The 19,097-nt window shown below is 47.7% G+C and overlaps 1 protein-coding gene across 1 annotated transcript in view; it reads right to left on the bottom strand.

The window, feature by feature from the left end:
- LOC141114445 (proton channel OTOP2-like) overlaps positions 1-18,813 on the bottom strand; it is a 133,307-nt gene extending 114,494 nt beyond the window's left edge. The window contains exon 1 of the mRNA XM_073608119.1: positions 18,230-18,813. Coding sequence (XP_073464220.1) covers positions 18,230-18,560 — 331 coding nt within the window. The 5' untranslated portion in view covers positions 18,561-18,813. The remainder of the gene's footprint in view (positions 1-18,229) is intronic.
- Between the last annotated feature and the right edge of the window lie 284 nt (positions 18,814-19,097).

Raw genomic sequence — 19,097 nt, forward strand, 5'->3', positions numbered from 1 at the left:
CGACAAACTAAATACATTTTTAAAAGCCTTTAAAAGCCTTTACAGGTTACCACTTTAGATTTACAGAGGAGGTCTACTGCTAAACTTACTGCCCTCGATCTGACCTTCGCGGCGATACCTCACATGCATGGTGCAATTGCTGTTTACATTTGACGCCAGACCGACGCTTGCGTTCGCCTTAGCGCGAGAGCAGGGGGGACAGGGGTGCTTTTTTTTTTTTTTTTTTTTTTTTCTTTATTATTATTATTTTTTTATCTTATTTTTAAACTGTTCCTTTCATTTTTTTTTTTTTTTAAATCATTTTTATTGTTATCTCAGGGAATGTAAATATCCCCTATCATAGCAATAGGTAGTGACAGGTACTCTTTTTTGCAAAAATTGGGGTCTATTAGACCCTAGATTTCTCCTCTGCCCTCAAAGCATCTGACCACACCAAGATCGGTGTGATAAAATGCTTTCCCAATTTCCCAATGGCGCTATTTACATCCGGCGAAATCTAAGTCATAAAATGCTCGTAGCTTCCGGTTTCTTAGGCCATAGAGATGTTTGGAGCCACTCTGGTCTCTGATCAGCTCTATGGTCAGCTGGCTGAATCACCGGCTGCATTCTCAGGTTCCCTGTTGAGACAGGAGAGCCAGAGAAAAACACGGAAGACGTTGGGGGGGGGAGGGGCATTCCCTCCCACTGCTTGTAAAAGCAGTCTAGAGGCTAATTAGCCGCTAGGATTGCTTTTACATGAAAGCCGACCGCTGGCTGAAAAGAATGATACCAAGATGATACCTAAACCTGCAGGCATCATTCTGGTATAACCACTCAAAGTCGTGAATGGCGTACCTGAAGACAAAAAAATGGTTAACAATAAAGCACAGTAAACGGTAAAGTATAAAAAATTGCATACCTGAAAAGCAAACATGATAAAACATAATAACAATAAAACATTGCAGAATAGAATACAGTAAAAAAGAACAGAACAATAGAGAGAGAGAATAGAGAGAGAAAGAACAATAAAACGACAACTATTTTTTTTTTATTTTATATTTTTGTATGTGTTTTTTTTTTTTTTTTTTTACACTTTTTTTTGTAACTAACTTTTATAACTGTAACCGGTTCCAGGTTCGGGTCTCTCAAAATGCGATGGCATCTTGGGAGACCCTGTGAAAGTGTGCCTAGTCTGTGCAATGCTGTACCCTACGCTAATACTCAACTAGTGAATGGTAGCGTTCAAAATATTCACCAATGCAAAGACCAGGATTGTCAGGACAGGAGGGACAATAATAGCGGGTGTCACGTCTATATCCGCGCTTGCTGCAGACACGACATCTTTTTTGGGGGGGTCGTTGGGTAGGGGTACTCGGGAGGACATAAAGAAAATGCCTCTCATGCAGCCGACTGCATTTGGTTGGGGATGTGAATGGGGGAAGTACGGGCGCTGCAGAAGTGGTGGGTTCCCAATTAGGATTGGCGAATGCAGCAGGAAGGGCACTATGGGCACGACGGGCCTGTGTTTGTCTTCTTGGTGGCAGCGGGACACTACTTGTGCTTGCCACCTCACCAGCTTGAACTGCACTTATGGGACTCGCCACGTCACCAAGTGTTACTGCAGTGCTGGTTTGACTACGACCGGGGTGTACTAGGCCGCTGGTGCTTGCCAGTTCACCAAAACGCTACCAAAAAAACTGTTAGCGATCGCAAGGATCAGGCCTGACTCTGCGAACGCTGCAGTTATGCGTTTAGTGTTTTGTAAGTGTCAGTGATCGATCGATACTGCACTTGGGTGGGCTGGGCTGGGCCGGGCGGAGGGGCAAAACGCAGGTGCTAGCAGGTATCTGGGCTGATCCAGCTAACACTGCGTTTGTGGGAACCCTAAACTGCTGGGGACGCTAGTATAGATCTGATCGGATCAGATATTGATCCGTTCAGATACTATACCACTAAGGGAGGCGTATGCTGCGTGCGTGGGTGTTAGCGGTACTGGCGCTAACCTGACGCTGCCTGGGGCTGGTGCTTGCCAGTTCACCAAAACGCTACCAGAAAAACTGTTAGCGATCGCAGGAATCAGGCCTGACTCTGCGAACGCTGCAGTTATGCGTTTAGTGTTTTGTAAGTGTCAGTGATCGATCGATACTGCACTTGGGTGGGCTGGGCTGGGCCGGGCGGAGGGGCAAAACGCAGGTGCTAGCAGGTATCTGGGCTGATCCCGCTAACACTGCGTTTGTGGGAACCCTAAACTGCTGGGGACGCTAGTATAGATCTGATCGGATCAGATATTGATCCGATCAGATACTATACCACTAAGGGAGGTGTACGGTGCGTGCGTGGGTGTTAGCGGTACTGGCGCTAATCTGACGCTGCCTGGGGCTGGTGCTTGCCAGTTCACCAAAACGCTACCAAAAAAACTGTTAGCGATCGCAGGGATCAGGCCTGACTATGCGAACGCTGCAGTTATGCGTTTAGTGTTTTGTAAGTGACAGTGATCGATCGATACTGCACTTGGGTGGGCCGGGCAGAGGGGCAAAACGCAGGTGCTAGCGGGTATCTGGGCTGATCCCGCTAACACTGCGTTTTCGGGAACCCTAAACTGCTGGGGACGCTAGTATAGATCTGATCGGATCAGATATTGATCCGTACAGATACTATACCACTAAGGGAGGCGTATGCTGCGTGCGTGGGTGTTAGCGGTACTGGCGCTAATCTGACGCTGCCTGGGGCGACGCATATCACCGCCAGGCGATCGGGGGGCTAAACCTTTATTCGGTAATAAACGGCGGGTGCCCTGACACTATAAAAAATAAACGAACTAACCAGCGTCACCCGTAACAGTTATACGGTGATCAGTGGTGAAAGGGTTAACTAGGGGGCAATCAAGGGGTTAAAACCTTTATTAGATAGTATATGGGGGTCCATGTCGCTATAAAACGCTGACGGCGAACCTAAATATTTACGTCTCTAACTAGCGTCACCAGCGACACTAATACAGCGATCAGAAAAATGATCGCTTAGTGACACTTGTGACAGGGGGTGATCAAGGGGTTAAAACTTTATTAGGGGGGGTTAGGGGGGTATCCTAGACCTAAAGGGGGGTAATACTCACTGCCCTAACACTGTAACTGTCACAAACTGACACTATGCAGTAATCAGAAAAAAAAAAAAAAAAAAAATACTGCTAATGTCAGTTTGTGACGGGGGGGGGGGTGATCGGGGGGCGATCGGGGGGGGGGGGGGGTCGGGGGTGTAAAGTATGCCTGGCATGTTCTACTGTGTGTGTTTGTGTTGTGTGGACTTACATGTCTTCTCTCCTCGGCGCTGGACGGAAACTGCCAGACCGAGGAGAGATGACATCACATCCTCTGCCTGTGTGAAACTACACACAGGCAGAGGAGGATTCCCATTGGCTGGGAGCGATCGCGAGGGGGGGGCCACGATCGGATGGTCTCCCCCTCGCCTCCCGACGCTCCCAGTCAGATGCCGACCGCCGATGGCACCGGGGGGGGGTCCGATCGGACCCCCCGCCCGCGGGAGGCAGATCACGTACAGGTACGTGATTCTGCCTGCCCGTGCCATTCTGCCGACGTATATATACGTTAGGCGGTCGGCAAGTGGTTAATTTTCCCTTTCAGGAAGAGATACCTCCCCTCCGGGTCGGAAAGCCTCTCCTCTAGTTCGAATCTCGTTCCCCTGGCGAACCCTATGGCCACTCCTCTTGCACCCCTAATTGGTGAGTCACTGTAATACCACTCTGGGAAATCCCTGGAGTAAATGGTTTGATTCCCATTGGCACTAAGATGTGTCTCTTGCAGCATTGCCACCTCGGCCTTCAAGAACTTTAATTCCCCCAAAATATTAGCTCGTTTAACACAGGCATTCAAGCCTCTTACATTATAGGAAATAATTTTTAGATTAGATGGCATCTCTCTCTTCTGTTTATGTTCAATTTTCTATAAGACAGGCTCCTGATACTGTGAGTTGCGTTGGGCTCTCTCTTACTCCCCTCCCCTCCCCCCCTCCCCCATCAGCCCCTCCCCCCCCACCTACTGAAGACCCACAATACCCACCCTCCCTCCCCCTCCCCTTTCCCCGAATTTTTGGGGGTATAACAGGCCTTAACTCGGCCCTGGAAATATAACCGTGGCTCTCCACCACCACTCGGCCCCCCGGTTGTCCCCCAGAGGTTGAGCTCGGTGCGGGGTTTGGTCGCGACCGCAGGGTTCTGTTTCTTGTACAGGAGCTGTCAACCTCAGCATTCCCTCCCTCGTGCCTCTCACCTTCCCCCCCATCCCGGTCACCTCCCCTCCACCCCCCTCCGCCAGCCCCGTGGTCTACTACATCGTCACTGGATAGGCTACTTGTATATCTATACTAAAGCATCTATTTTTCCTTTTTCCCGTTTCTTTCTTTTCTTTCTCCCTTTTTTTTTTTTTCTCTCTTCCCTTTCTCCTTCTCTTCTTTCTTTTCTTGTTCCCTTCCCTCCCTTCCATTTCTTTCTCCTTATTATTTTTAAATTATTGCAGGTATGCTACAGATTTCAAACAGGTCTCCAGGTAGGTATTTCCCCTATTGGATCGTGGTTGGTGTTTTTCTCCCACCAGCCCGGGATATCCGCCAGAGGTATTTCTAGGTGTTCGCAAAATTTTTGTGTTTCTTCCGGGAATCTTAGCACGGCCTTTCGGCTTTCTTTGCGTCCAATTAGGCAGGCTGGGAAGCCCCAGGAATATTGGACTCCATGCGCTTTCAAGGTCGCCAGAAGAGGTTTCTGAATTCTTCTCCTGTTGAGAGTATCTACTGCAAGGTCTTGAAAGATTTGCAGATTTGTATCTTTGTACTTAGCCTGGAGGTTTCTCTTTAAGTTGGAGGTTATTTGTTCTTTATCCGCAAAATTGTGGAATCGCACGATGACATCTCGTGGTGGGTCTCCCCTGACGTCTGGTGGTTTTCTTATTCTGTGCACCCTGTCCACTTTCAGCTTTCTGCCGGCTTCCATTGGGTTCATCAGGTCGTTAAAAATTTCTTCCATTTTAAGCGGGAGGTTCTATATTCCATCTTGTGGTTCCGGGAGACCTCTAATCTGGAGGTTCTTTCTTCTGTTGCGATTTTCTTGGTCCTCCAATCTGTATTTGATATTTCTATGTTTGGCCTGCATTACTTCCATCTGATGTTTCATTTTTTGAATTTCGGCTCCTTGTGTTTCCGCAATAGATTCCACCTCCTCCACTCTTTTCAGTAAGTGGCTCATATTTTCATGTACTATATTGATCTCCTCCTTAATTGAGGCCTCCAGTCTAGCGAACATCTCTGCAATTTCTTCCTTAGTGGGAAGTATTCTGCCTTGCTGGGGTTCACCTGACAGTTCAGCTCCTGTAGCATTACCTATGGATCTTGTATCCCCATCAGCCATTTGTCTTCTTGTTCCCGCTTTGCCTGCACGATCCGGTGTCTTATTTTTTGTGCCTGTCGCCACTGTTGCCGTTGTAGCCCCTGTTGATTCGCTCTGGCTTTCCTTGCTACCGTCATTCACCATGTATCTCCTAATTGTGCCTGGACTTGAACTAGTCCGGGGTGGGTTTACCATATTCCCTCTAGTTGACTTGCCTCTCATTTCCCTGTTTCTTCTGGCCCCTGTAGGGACAGGCCAATGATATATGCTGACCCTGAAGGTGAGAGATTACCCAAGAGTTGCCCAAAAGCGATGTTAGCTGTGTAAATGATTTCCTATTGTTTGTTTGCGTGTTCCTCCTTAATCGCTCAAAAGTGCATTCAATGCCTCTCGGGAATCTTCTTCCCGTTTGTACTACTGTTACACTCCTACCTGGATTTCCAGTCCTGAGGGTATACTGCTAAACTGATTATACTTTATTTTTAATACAGTCACAAATGAAGACAAGTAAATACAGTCACATACTCAGGGATGGACGCCAATACTCCACCCCCGAGTGTGACCCCAGGTATAATCGGATGCGGGGGACACTGGGGGCGCTTATGTCCTTGTGGGTTCGTCCTCACCTCCCCCCAGCCTTCACATCTACCCCTCAGCCAGGTATGTCTTAATTAACACTGAGTAGGCAGTATTGCAACTTTGGTGTAGACAATATATGGTTTCAGTCACTTGGTATTACATGGTATTGCAGATATAATCATGATTTAAGGCACCAGTCCTTTCAGGGATAGAGAGGTAATGATATCTAAACAGCTGTAAATAGTGGAAGTTACTTACCCTCCTTGTGGGTTGAGTATTTTACAGAGTCTTACCCTTCCTGGCTCCTTGTAACTCCTGGATGCTTCCCACTGTGCTTAGATTCCCACTTACTTAATTGTCAGTTACAATCTTCTATTCCTGCTGTAGGGATGAGCCGAACACCCCCCGGTTCGGTTCGCACCAGAACCCGCGAACGGACCGAAAGTTCGCACGAACGTTAGAACCCCATTGACGTCTATGGGACTCGAACGTTCAAAATCAAAAGTGCTCATTTTAAAGGCTAATTTGCATGGTATTGTCCTAAAAAGGGTTTGGGGACCCGGGTCCTACCCCAGGGGACATGTATCAATGCAAAAAAAACTTTTAAAAACGGCCGTTTTTTCGGGAGCAGTGATTTTAATGATGCTTAAAGTAAAAAAAAAAAAAGTGAAATATTCCTTTAAATATCGTACCTGGGGGGTGTCTATAGTATGCCTGTAAAGTGACGCGTGTTTCCCATGTTTAGAACAGTCCCTGCACCAAATGTCATTTTTAAAGGAAAAAATCTCATTTAAAACTGCTTGCGGGTTTAATGTCATGTCGGGTCATGGCAATATGGATGAAAATCAGTGAGACAAACGGCATGGGTACCCCCCAGTCCATTACCAGGCCCTTTGGGTCTTGTATGGATATTAAGGGGAACCCCGCACCCAAATTAAAATAAGGAAAGGTGTGGGGCCACCAGGCCCTATATACTCTGAACAGCAGTATACAGGCGGTGCAAACAAGACAGGGACTGTAGGTTTGTTGTTAAGTAGAATCTCTTTGTAATTTTGAACATTTTTAACGTGTTTAGCTCCAGCCAAAAAATCTTTTCTAAGCTTTTTGGAAAACATAGGGAAGGGTTATCACCCCTGTGACATTTGTTTTGCTGTCTTTCCTCCTCTTCAGAAGATTTCACCTCACTTTTTTGTCCCAATGAAAAATGTTTTTTGAAAATTTGGGTTTTTTTGTGGAACAAGGATTGGAAAGCATCAGTGGAAAGGAGAAATTGTTTTCCCATATTAACTCTTACAGGAGAGAATTTCCCTTCCTAGGGGTAGATTTCATCTCACTTCCTGTTGTCTCCTTCCGTTTGCAAGTAGGAGTCGTTTGTAAGTTAGATGTTTGAAAGTAGGGTCCTGCCCTATATACTCAGCAGAAATTTGGGCCTTAGGTGTTGCTGTGGCCACAACACTGTAAGCCCTCACAGGGCCCTGCTGTGAAATATTAGATCAAGAATTGTAATTACATGCCCCTGTTGAACAGGAGCTGAAAAATTAGGCCTTAGGCACTGGTGCCACAACACTGCAACCCCTCACAGACACTCTAGTTGGAACGCAGGAACGAGCCCTGCTGCAAAGTATTGCATCAAAAATTGTAATTACACGCCCCTGTTAGACAGGGGCAGAAAAATTGGGCCTTAGGCACTGGTGCTGGTGCCACAACACTGCAACCCCTCACAGACACTCTAGTTGGAACGCAGGAACGAGCCCTGCTGCAAAGTATTGCATCAAAAATTGTAATTACACGCCCCTGTTAGACAGGGGCAGAAAAATTGGGCCCTAGGCACTGGTGCTGGTGCCACAACACTGCAACCCCTCACAGACACTCTAGTTGGAATGCAGGAACGAGCCCTGCTGCAAAGTATTACATCAAAAATTGTAATTACACGCCCCTGTTAAACAGGGGCTGAAAAATTGTGCCTTAGGCACTGGTGGTGGCGCCCAGAACCAAAAATGTTCTTACAAGCTATCAGCGTGATGATTGAGGAGGAAGAGGATAATTACTCAGGGATAGTCACTCAGCATCAGCATAGGCAGTCTTTGAAGGGATCTGAGATTTCAAAAAAAATTATTCGGTTACATCAGCATCAGGTGCTTGGTAGCTGGTGGTGATCCAAGACTCATTCATTTTTATGAAGGTCAGCCGATCGACCGAGTCGGTGGACAGACGCACCCTGTGATCGGTTACCACGCCTCCAGCAGCACTGAATGTGCGTTCCGAAAGAACGCTGGATGCAGGACAGGCCAGTAGCTCAATTGCATACTGTGCAAGCTCTGGCCAGTGATCCATCCTCAAGACCCAGTAACCCAGAGGATTTTCGGTGGGAAAGGTGTCCAAGTCTGATCTTGCCCCTAGGTATTCCTGCACCATGTAAAACAGACGCTGGCGATGGTTGCTGGAACCGATCATACCTTGGGGCTGCGGACCAAAAAATTGTCTGAACGCATCGGTCAGACGGCCACCTTCTCCACCGCTCCTTCTTTGACTGACCGAAGCCTCAGCAACACGTTGTCCAGAAACAGGAGTTTGTAACCTCCCAGTCTCTGGGAACGCGTTGCACAGACCTTTCTGCAAGGCCTCCCGAAGATGTTTCATCCTCTGCTCCCTCTGCGATGGCAAGATAAGGTCCGCAACCTTACCCTTGTAACGTGGATCAAGGAGGGTTGCCAGCCAGTATTGGTCCTTCTCCTTGATACCACGAATACGAGGATCCTTACGCAGGCTTTGCAGGATCAGGGAGGCCATGCAGCGTAGGTTTGCTGAGGCATTCGGTCCGGAGTCCTCTGGGTCACTAAGAACGACATGGTCCGCAGCCACCTCCTCCCAGCCACGTACAAGTCCATGTGTTTCTTGGGACTGATCCCTTAAAGACTGCTGCTGATGCTGAGTGCCAGGCTCCACCTCCATACTGACACAATCTTCCTCCTCCTCCTCTTCCTCCTCGTCCTCTTCCTGTGTGATCGGCGGGCACGCAGGAACACTGTCTGGATAAAGGGGGCCTTGAGAGCTAAGGAAGTCCTCCTCTTCCTGCCTCTGTTCTGCCTCAAGTGCCCTGTCCATTATTCCACGCAGCGTGTGCTCCAACAGGTGGACAAGGGGGACAGTGTCACTGATGCATGCACTGTCACTGCTCACCATCCTCGTGGCCTCCTCGAATGGTGACAGGACAGTGCATGCATCCCTGATCATGGCCCACTGGCGTGGGGAAAAAAAACCAAGCTCCCCTGACCCTGTCCTGGTGCCATAGTCGCACAGGTACTCATTGATGGCCCTCTGCTGCGTGTGCAGCCGCTGCAGCATGGCCAATGTTGAGTTCCACCTGGTGGGCATGTCACAGATTAGGCGGTTCTTGGGCAGGTTAAACTCCTTTTGGAGGTCCGTCAGCCGAGCACTGGCATTATATGACCGGCGGAAATGCACACAGACTTTCCTGGCCTGCCTCAGGACATCCTGTAAGCCCGGGTACCTGCCCAAGAACCGCTGCACCACCAAGTTAAGGACGTGAGCCAAACAGGGCACATGGGTCATTTGTCCCTGTCGGAGGGCAGAGAGGAGGTTGGTGCCATTTTCGCAAACCACCATTCCTGCCTTAAGTTGGCGTGGCGTCAACCACCTCTGAACCTGCCCCTGCAGAGCTGACAGAACCTCTGCCCCAGTGTGGCTCCTGTCCCCCAAGCACACCAGCTCAAGCACCGCATGGCATCTTTTGGCCTGCGTACTTGCGTAGCCCCTTGAACGCCTATGGAGCACCGCTGGTTCCGAGGAAGAGGCCATGGAGGAAGAAGAAGAGGAGGGGGTGGAGGAGAGAGGTGTGTCACAATCAGCATTTTGGAGGCGTGGTGGCGGAACAACCTCCAACACTACTGCACCTTGTCCTGCATCCTTCCCAGCTGCCAGCAGAGTCACCCAATGCGCCGTGAAACTTAGGTAACGTCCCTGTCCATGCCTGCTGGACCATGAGTCAGCGGTAATATGCACCTTACCGCTGACCGCCCTGTCCAGCGAGGCATGGACATTGCCTTCCACATGCCGGTAGAGAGCCGGAATCGCCTTCCGTGAGAAAAAGTGGCGTTTGGGTACCTGCCACTGAGGAACCGCACATTCCACAAACTCACGGAAGGGGGCAGAGTCTACCAACTGAAAAGGCAGCAGTTGAAGTGCTAGCAATTTTGCCAAGCTAGCATTCAACCGCTGGGCATGTGGATGGCTGGGAGCAAACTTCTTTCGGCGGTGCAGCAGCTGGGGCAGGGAAATTTGCCTGGTACAATCTGACGTCGGTGTACCAAAAGCAGATTGCCCACAAGTACTTGGCTGTGACACACCTAATTCTACACCTTCATTCCTCTCACTGCAGGTCTCAGAGAGGACTGAAGGTCTAGTGGGGTTGGAACTCTCAGCTGATGAGGAGCAAGGAGAGATCCTCTTTGTTCTTTGGTGTGGGTCTTTTAGATACGCTTGCCAACGAACTGCATGGCAGGTCAACATATGTCTGGTCAAGCATGTGGTACCCAAGCGGGAGATGTTTTGGCCACGCGAGATACGCTTGAGACATATGTTGCAAATAGCAGCGGTGCGATCTGATGCACTCGTCTCAAAAAAGGCCCACACCAAAGAACTTTTTGAATAACGCGCAGAGACTGCAGCGCCCTGCACATGTGGAGCTTTGGGGTGTGATGCAGTCAATGTGCTGCCCTTAGGCTGGCCCCTGGAGGGCATCCTGCCTCGTTGGTGATGTGCTGCCGCCTCCTCCTCCTCCTCCTCCTCCTCCTCTCAGGCACCCACGTTGAGTCAGTGACCTCATCATCCCCTCCCTCCTCATCACTGGAGCAAACCTGGCAGTATGCTGCAGCAGGGGGAGCATGACTGCCAGATTGCTGTCCTTCTTGGGCACCCCCTCTGTCCGCGCTCATGTTACTGCCTTCATCGAGCTCAGTATCGTCATCAGAGCCTTCCAAACGCTGGGCATCCTCCTGGAGCATGTACCCAACACTGTGGTCAAACAGTTCGAGGGAATCCTCATGAGGACATGGTGGAGCTAGGGAAGGAGTCACTGATGACATTGAGCTGAGGGAAGAGGCCGCTGCTTTGCCAGACAAAGCACCCTGGGCATGGGTGAGAGAGGATGAGGAGGATGAGGACGGCTTGGTCATCCACTCGACCAAGTCTTCCGCATGTTGCGGCTCAACACGGCCAGCTGCCGAAAAAAAGGCCAAGCGTGTCCCATGGCCACGTGCTGATGAGGATGCACCGTCTCCACGACCAGCACTAGACACAGAGCCTGCTTGCCCTCTCTTATTGGCTTGTGACTGTCTGCCTCTCCTTCTTGGCCTTCCAGACATACTAATGGCCTGTAGCTGCACTAAGCTGGGATAGAACACCTGTAATTTTCTTCAAGTAGCTTTATATACTGTAACCAGACAAGCCTGCCTGTCAGTAGGAAGATAACAGGAACGGATCTAGCTGAACACTGTGAGCAGGACGCACTGTACTAAATGTAAATAGTCTAGCTGCCTGACCGTGGTACTAATAGGATCAAATAGAACACCTGTAATTTTCTTCAGGTAGCTTTATATACTGTAACCAGACAAGCCTGCCTGTCAGTAGGAAGATAACAGGAACGGATCTAGCTGTACACTGTGAGCAGGACGCACTGTACTAAATGTAAATAGTCTAGCTGCCTGACCGTGGTACTAATAGGATCAAATAGAACACCTGTAATTTTCTTCAGGTAGCTTTATATACTGTAACCAGACAAGCCTGCCTGTCAGTAGGAAGATAACAGGAACGGATCTAGCTGAACACTGAGCAGGACGCACTGTACTAAATGTAAATAGTCTAGCTGCCTGACCGTGGTACTAATAGGATCAAATAGAACACCTGTAATTTTCTTCAGGTAGCTTTATATACTGTAACCAGACAAGCCTGCCTGTCAGTAGGAAGATAACAGGAACGGATCTAGCTGAACACTGTGAGCAGGACGCACTGTACTAAATGTAAATAGTCTAGAATATAACAGGAACGGATCTAGCTGAACACTGTGAGCAGGACGCACTGCACTAAATGTAAATAGTCTAGAAGATAACAGGAACGGATCTAGCTGAACACTGTGAGCAGGACGCACTGCACTAAATGTAAATAGTCTAGAAGATAACAGGAACGGATCTAGCTGAACACTGTGAGCAGGACGCACTGCACTAAATGTAAATAGCAGGAACGGATCTAGCTGAACACTGTGAGCAGGACGCACTGCACTAAATGTAAATAGTCTAGAAGATAACAGGAACGGATCTAGCTGAACACTGTGAGCAGGACGCACTGCACTAAATGTAAATAGTCTAGAAGATAACAGGAACGGATCTAGCTGAACACTGTGAGCAGGATGCACTGCACTAAATGTAAATAGCAGGAACGGATCTAGCTGAACACTGTGAGCAGGACGCACTGCACTAAATGTAAATAGCAGGAACGGATCTAGCTGAACACTGTGAGCAGGACGCACTGCACTAAATGTAAATAGCAGGAACGGATCTAGCTGAACACTGTGAGCAGGACGCACTGCACTAAATGTAAATAGCAGGAACGGATCTAGCTGAACACTGTGAGCAGGACGCACTGCACTAAATGTAAATAGCAGGAACGGATCTAGCTGAACACTGTGAGCAGGACGCACTGCACTAAATGTAAATAGCAGGAACGGATCTAGCTGAACACTGTGAGCAGGACGCACTGCACTAAATGTAAATAGCAGGAACGGATCTAGCTGAACACTGTGAGCAGGACGCACTGCACTAAATGTAAATAGCAGGAACGGATCTAGCTGAACACTGTGAGCAGGACGCACTGCACTAAATGTAAATAGTCTAGAAGATAACAGGAACGGATCTAGCTGAACACTGTGAGCAGGACGCACTGCACTAAATGTAAATAGCAGGAACGGATCTAGCTGAACACTGTGAGCAGGACGCACTGCATTAAATGTAAATAGTCTAGATAGAAGATAACAGGAACGGATCTAGCTAAACTGAATACAGTGTATATATATATATGCAACACCTGGGATGCATATATATACACAATACACTGTAAGTGCAGCTAACTGACTGACTGTTCTGCCTAATCTATCTAACTCAAATCAAATGACACTGTCTCTCTCTCTCTCTATCTCTCAGCACACCGGAACACACACTACACAGGGCCGCCGTGCAGGCGGCCTTATATAGTGTGGGGTGTGTACTAAATCCCCTGAGCCATAATTGGCCAAAGCCACCCTGGCTTTGGCCAATTACAGCTCTCTCTACTGACGGCGCTGTGATTGGCCAAGCATGCGGGTCATAGTGCATGCTTGGCCAATCATCAGCCAGCAATGCACTGCGATGCCGCAGTGAATTATGGGCCGTGACGCGCCACACGAATTTAGCGCGAACGGCCCATAACGTTTGCAATTCGGCGAACGATCGAACAGCCGATGTTCGAGTCGAACATGGGTTCGACTCGAACACGAAGCTCATCCCTATCCTGCTGCATAAGCTTCAGCAGCTCTTCCAGTGGCGTTCCTCTGCTTATGGGGCTCGCTTCTTAAAAGCTGATTACTTTACCTCCAGGAGGGGGGTGGGACGGCATACCCGACTACAGACCCGGCTGTGATCACCTTTTAATGTTGTTGCTGTCGCTGCTGTTCAGAGGACTGCAGCTCGGGGACACCGCTTCCACCGCCCTCCTCCTTGCCTCTGGTCTCAGGAGCTGGGGAGGATGCCGGAGGAGAGGGGGACGATAGCCGCGTACACCGCACAGCGCGCCGGGACGAGGGGGGGGGGGGGGGGAGGCTAGAGTTCGTTCCGTGAGCACTTGGTCCGCATCACGGCTGGAGGGACGCCAAGCTCCCGCCTCACATCCCTAGCAGTCCAGCCTCGCCCACATCCGGCTCCTCCCTCGTCAGCCGCGCGTCCCCTCCCTCTTGATCACCACTAGAGTTAACCATTCCCCTGCCAGTGTCATTTACAGTAATCAGTGCATTTTTATAGCACTAATCGCTGTATAAATGTCACTGGTCCCAAAAAAAAAAAAGTCAAAAGCGTCTGATCTGTCCACCGCAATCCCGCAAAAAAAAAAAAAAAAAAAAAAAAAAAAAAAAATCACAGATCGCCGTCATTACTAGTAAGGAAAAAAAAGACATAAATCTTTCCCCTATTTTGTAGATGCTAAAACTTTTGCACAAACCAACCAATCAATATACGCTTATTGCAATTTTTTTATCAAACATATGTAGAAGAATACATATCGGCCCTTAACTGATGAAGAAATTCATACATATACACAAAATATATATATTTTACATACACACTTTTTTTTTCCAAAATTGTTGCTTTTTTTGTTTATAGCACAAAAAAAAAAAGGCAGAGGTGATCAAATACCACCAAAACAAAGCTACTTGTTGGAAAAAAGGATATCAATTTTGTTGGGTACAACATCGCGCAACTGTCAAGAGTTATGTGCCAACTAGGGACTAGGGATGGGTGGCAGAATTCCCGAATGGGGAAATGTTCGGACCCAAACCCCAATGAAGTCTATGTGAGCAGAACAGGAAAAATCAGAAGTGGCCATTTTGAAGGGTTATATGCAAGTAATTGGCTATAAAAGGTGTATGGGGGGGGGGGGGGGTCAGCATACTGCCCCGGGGGACATGTATGAATTTTTTTTTTTTCTGTGGGGGGGGGGGCAGTGGATTTTAATTATGCAACAAAATAAAGATGAAAAATTCCTTTAAATATAGTGCCGGGGGGGGGCACTATAGTGGTTACAAGTGCACTCGGCTATTGAAAAAGCAAAAACAAAACAAAAACCAAACAAGGCGTGTGGCCCCCCTCAAAATCCATACCAGACCCTTATCCGAGCATGCAGCCTGGCAGGTCAGGAAAGGAGGGGGGGTGAACGAACGCCCCCATCTCCTGAACCATACCAGGCCACATTCTCTCAACATGGGGGATGGGTGCTTTGCCCCCCCCACCCCGTGGGACAATTCCTTTATTAAAACATTAAAAATAAATAGTGTCCCTCGATGTAAATCCATAGTCAATCATGACGCCTGCTGGAGCACTCAGGCTTTCACACTGGGATTGCAGATGATGCATTTTTCAGGTGCCATTTTTAGCACTAAAGCGCATGAAAAACGCCTCCAGTGAAAAAAAGGTCTAATTCACCCTATAGTTGGGATTTTTACAACCAATGGTGAAGGGATAGACCACAAACAGTCATTTGGATTATTTATAGACTTTTCATTGAAGAAATACATATTCGTTATGGTCTTTTTTTCTATGTTGGGAATATTTGTTGTTCATCCTTGAGACACAGTTTGTTTATTTATGCACTTATCACTTAAAGTGGAGTTCTACCCAAAACACAGGTCCCAGAAGATTGCCCGGCCAATCATAGCGTGCAGTGTGGCTCGCGCAGTGTGCGCCCGGCTGTGAAGACACAGCCGGGCGCCCACAGTAACAATGCCGGCGCCACGGAGAGGTGCGGGGCTTAGTTCGCCCGCATCGCTGGACCGTGGGACTGGTGAGTGTCCGATTAATAAAAAACAGCAGCTCCACTTTTTGCAGCTGCTGACTTTTATATGGGTGGAACTCCGCTTTAAGTTGCTGATAAGGATATACATCAATGAAGTTATTCAGTTCATTTGTTTTTTTTTTTTTTTGCTTTACATTCACTGTATATAGCCAGTTACTAAGGAGTGGGCTGGGAAGCTGATGAGTCACATGCCCTCAACATGGGTGGAGTGGTTCCCATGTTGATGGGACAAGGGCCTCTTCCCCACAAACCTGGCCTGGTTGTGGTGGTCTGCAGGTGGGGGGCTTATCAGAATCTGGAAGCCCCCTTTAACAAAATGGGCCGCAAGACCCCGTCCCCCCATGTGAATGAGTATGGGGTACATACCCCTACTCATTCACAAAAAAAAAAAAAAAATATAAAGTGTTATAGTGTGATTAAGGATGAGCTCTGGCGTGTTCGCACACCCCACGTGCAGAGCCCGTCAGAAGTCGGCACTGCACTGATCACAGGCAGTGAGACATTTCCTGATCTCTGCAGCCGCGCATCGGGACAATGTCTCACTGCCTGTGATTAGTGCAGCGCCAACTTCCTGGCGGGCTCTGCACGTGGGCTGTGTGAACACGCCAGAGCTATATACAGTGAATGAAAAGCTCAAAAAAAAAAAAAAAATTATATATATATATATATATATATATATATATATATATATATATATATATTTTCGCAAATCACGGCAAAAACAAGGCACTTGCATTTTGGATGTGGGTCTATTGAAGTCTATTACATGTAAAACGCTGCTTACTGCGGGAAAAAAGTCCCTGACCCAGGGCTGGACTGGGACAAAAATTTGGCCCTGGACTTCCTCATGACCGGCCCACTTTAATTTTGAGTGTCCCCAACAGCGCCCCCCTTACATCAAAGTGTCCCCAACAGAATCCCCTTTACATCAGAGAGTCCCAATCCGCAGCTTCCTTCACAGAGTCCCAATAAGCAGCCCACTTCACATCAGAGTCCCCACCAGCAGCCTATTTAACATCAGCGTCCCCACCAGCAGCCCTTCACATCAGAGTCCCCACCAGCAGCCCACTTCACATCAGAGAGTCCCCACCAGCAGCCCACTTCACATCAGAGAGTCCCCACCAGCAGCCCACTTCACATCAGAGAGTCCCCACCAGCAGCCCACTTCACATCAGAGAGTCCCCACCAGCAGCCCACTTCACATCAGAGAGTCCCCACCAGCAGCCCACTTCACATCAGAGAGTCCCCACCAGAAGCCCACTTCACATCAGAGAGTCCCCACCAGAAGCCCACTTCACATCAGAGAGTCCCCACCAGAAGCCCACTTCACATCAGAGAGTCCCCACCAGAAGCCCACTTCACATCAGAGAGTCCCCATCAGAAGCCCACTTCACATCAGAGAGTCCCCATCAGAAGCCCACTTCACATCAGAGAGTCCCCATCAGAAGCCCACTTCACATCAGAGAGTCCCCATCAGAGAGTCCCCACCAGCAGCCCACTTCACATTAGAGAGTCCCCATCAGAAGCCCTTCACATCAGTGTGTCCTACCTCTCCTCCCCCTCCCACATGTACTCACAGTTTTGAAGGCAGGTTCTCGTTCCTTTCTCCAGTCATGTGATAACAAGTGATAGGGGAGAGAGGAAGGAAAGTCTGCCGTTGGTCTATCTCCCCCTGCAGGCTGGAGGGAGCAGAAAGCCTAATGCTCTCTCCAGCATATGACGGAAGCTGCTCCTCCTGACAGGAGTGAAATTGCGATCACTCACTGTCAGAGGGGAGCGGCTCCAGGACCGCACCTGACTGGCCCACGGAGCCATCGGCCCACCGGGAATCTCCCGGTAGTCCCGATGGCCAGTACATGCCTGCCCTGACCCATTCCAAAAACGCAGAGGCACATAAATGCATTGATAGGAACCCATGTTAAAAATAATGTCCTGCTTTTCTGCAAAGAGCATGAAAAAAAATGTATTGGTGTGAACCGAGCCTTAGGCCTGGTTCACACCTATGCATTTTTTTTGTGTGCATTTTCAGTTTTGCAGAAAACACACTAAAGTCCATTTATCATGGTTTCCCAGGGGTCATGTTCACATCTGTGCATTTTATAGAAAGGGCCAGGGGCTTTCTGGTTCCATAGACTTCAATGGATCAAAAACGTGTATTGAAACAAAAACGCAAAATGCACCTGGAATATGCAAACTGCAACGGTGTGCACCAGGCCTTAGTTGTCATTAAAACAACTGCCCCCATTGAAAGATTTTCCTGCTTTTCCCAATGGCAACACATCTACTAATAGAAACATCCTGACAGGGGTTCTAACACATACTTTATCAAAAATAGAAAAATATGATGGCTTTAGATCCATTTTTTTTTTTAAATTCAGAATAAGCTAATAAATTTAATGAACATGGATGAAATGGGGTGAGCAGCTCAAATGTCCATAATTCCGTGAATTACACCTCTACATCTACAAGATATCTTTTCACATTAGTACATAGAATAAAAAAAATAAAATGCATACATTAAAAAAACAAAAACAAAAAAAAAAAAAAAAAAAACAGGCAATTTAGCCGATAGATGTAGTATTTGAAGAAGTAAAACTTTTAGAAACAATTTTAAGCAAAGAAAGCAAAGTAATTACATAGGTTGACTAGCAGGAGTAAATAACTGACCTCTCATCCATATTGGACCTGCCTGGCAATCCTTATACAAAACTGCATTTTTGTTCCTCCAGGTGAAGAACATTTGAAAAAGCATCCAGGAGATACAGAGGACCATCATGAAAGTGAAAAATATAAGAAAGTCTTTCTCAAAGATGTCAATATCCTCAGTGAACACACAGGTTAGCAAAGCACAGCTGAAGAGGAAGACATTGCAGCCCACCAATCCAGAGAGTAGACGACTTCCTTTCTTCCAGTCCCTTTTCTCTTCTTCCTCCTGTATTACCAGTGTTCTATTCTGTAGTGGATCATCGGTGGTGTCCAACTGTAGATTATCCTCCATTATAGCTTCAAGAGGAGTCAGTCTTCTTGTGAGAGCATAATCTGATCACAATCGCTAACTATTCAAATTTCAAGGCATAGACAAACCGCATTCCTACAAAGCAGGAATGTCAAGGCCTTTCCTTGGGTTTCTGTTCATTTGGTGGATAAAGGCCCCCTTCCTCTGTCTCAACTTGCTCTGGTGCGTGTTTATTCTACATCATAGTATTTCGTGGCTTTCTATACCATTTTAACGTCACAAGGCAGTGTGACAGGAATTTCCACACAGAAAGGAGGAGGCAAACTATAAAGCATCTGTGCAACCAAGTGACAGTGCATGAGTGAAGCATAGGTGTGGTCCATTTATGCTTCAATTTTCACCTGACCTATAGGTGATTTTTTTAACCACTAGATTCCCGGGGTCTTTCATTCCCTTAATCTGGTTAAGTTGTTCCAGAGGTTTTTTTGTATTTCAGATACATATATATTATACTGTTTATATATTTCTCAAAATCTGTTCATTAAAATAATATCACATTTGTGTGATTTTTATATAACA

Source organism: Aquarana catesbeiana, linkage group LG12 (genome assembly GCF_042186555.1).
Source record: "Aquarana catesbeiana isolate 2022-GZ linkage group LG12, ASM4218655v1, whole genome shotgun sequence".
NCBI lineage: Eukaryota > Metazoa > Chordata > Amphibia > Anura > Ranidae > Aquarana > Aquarana catesbeiana.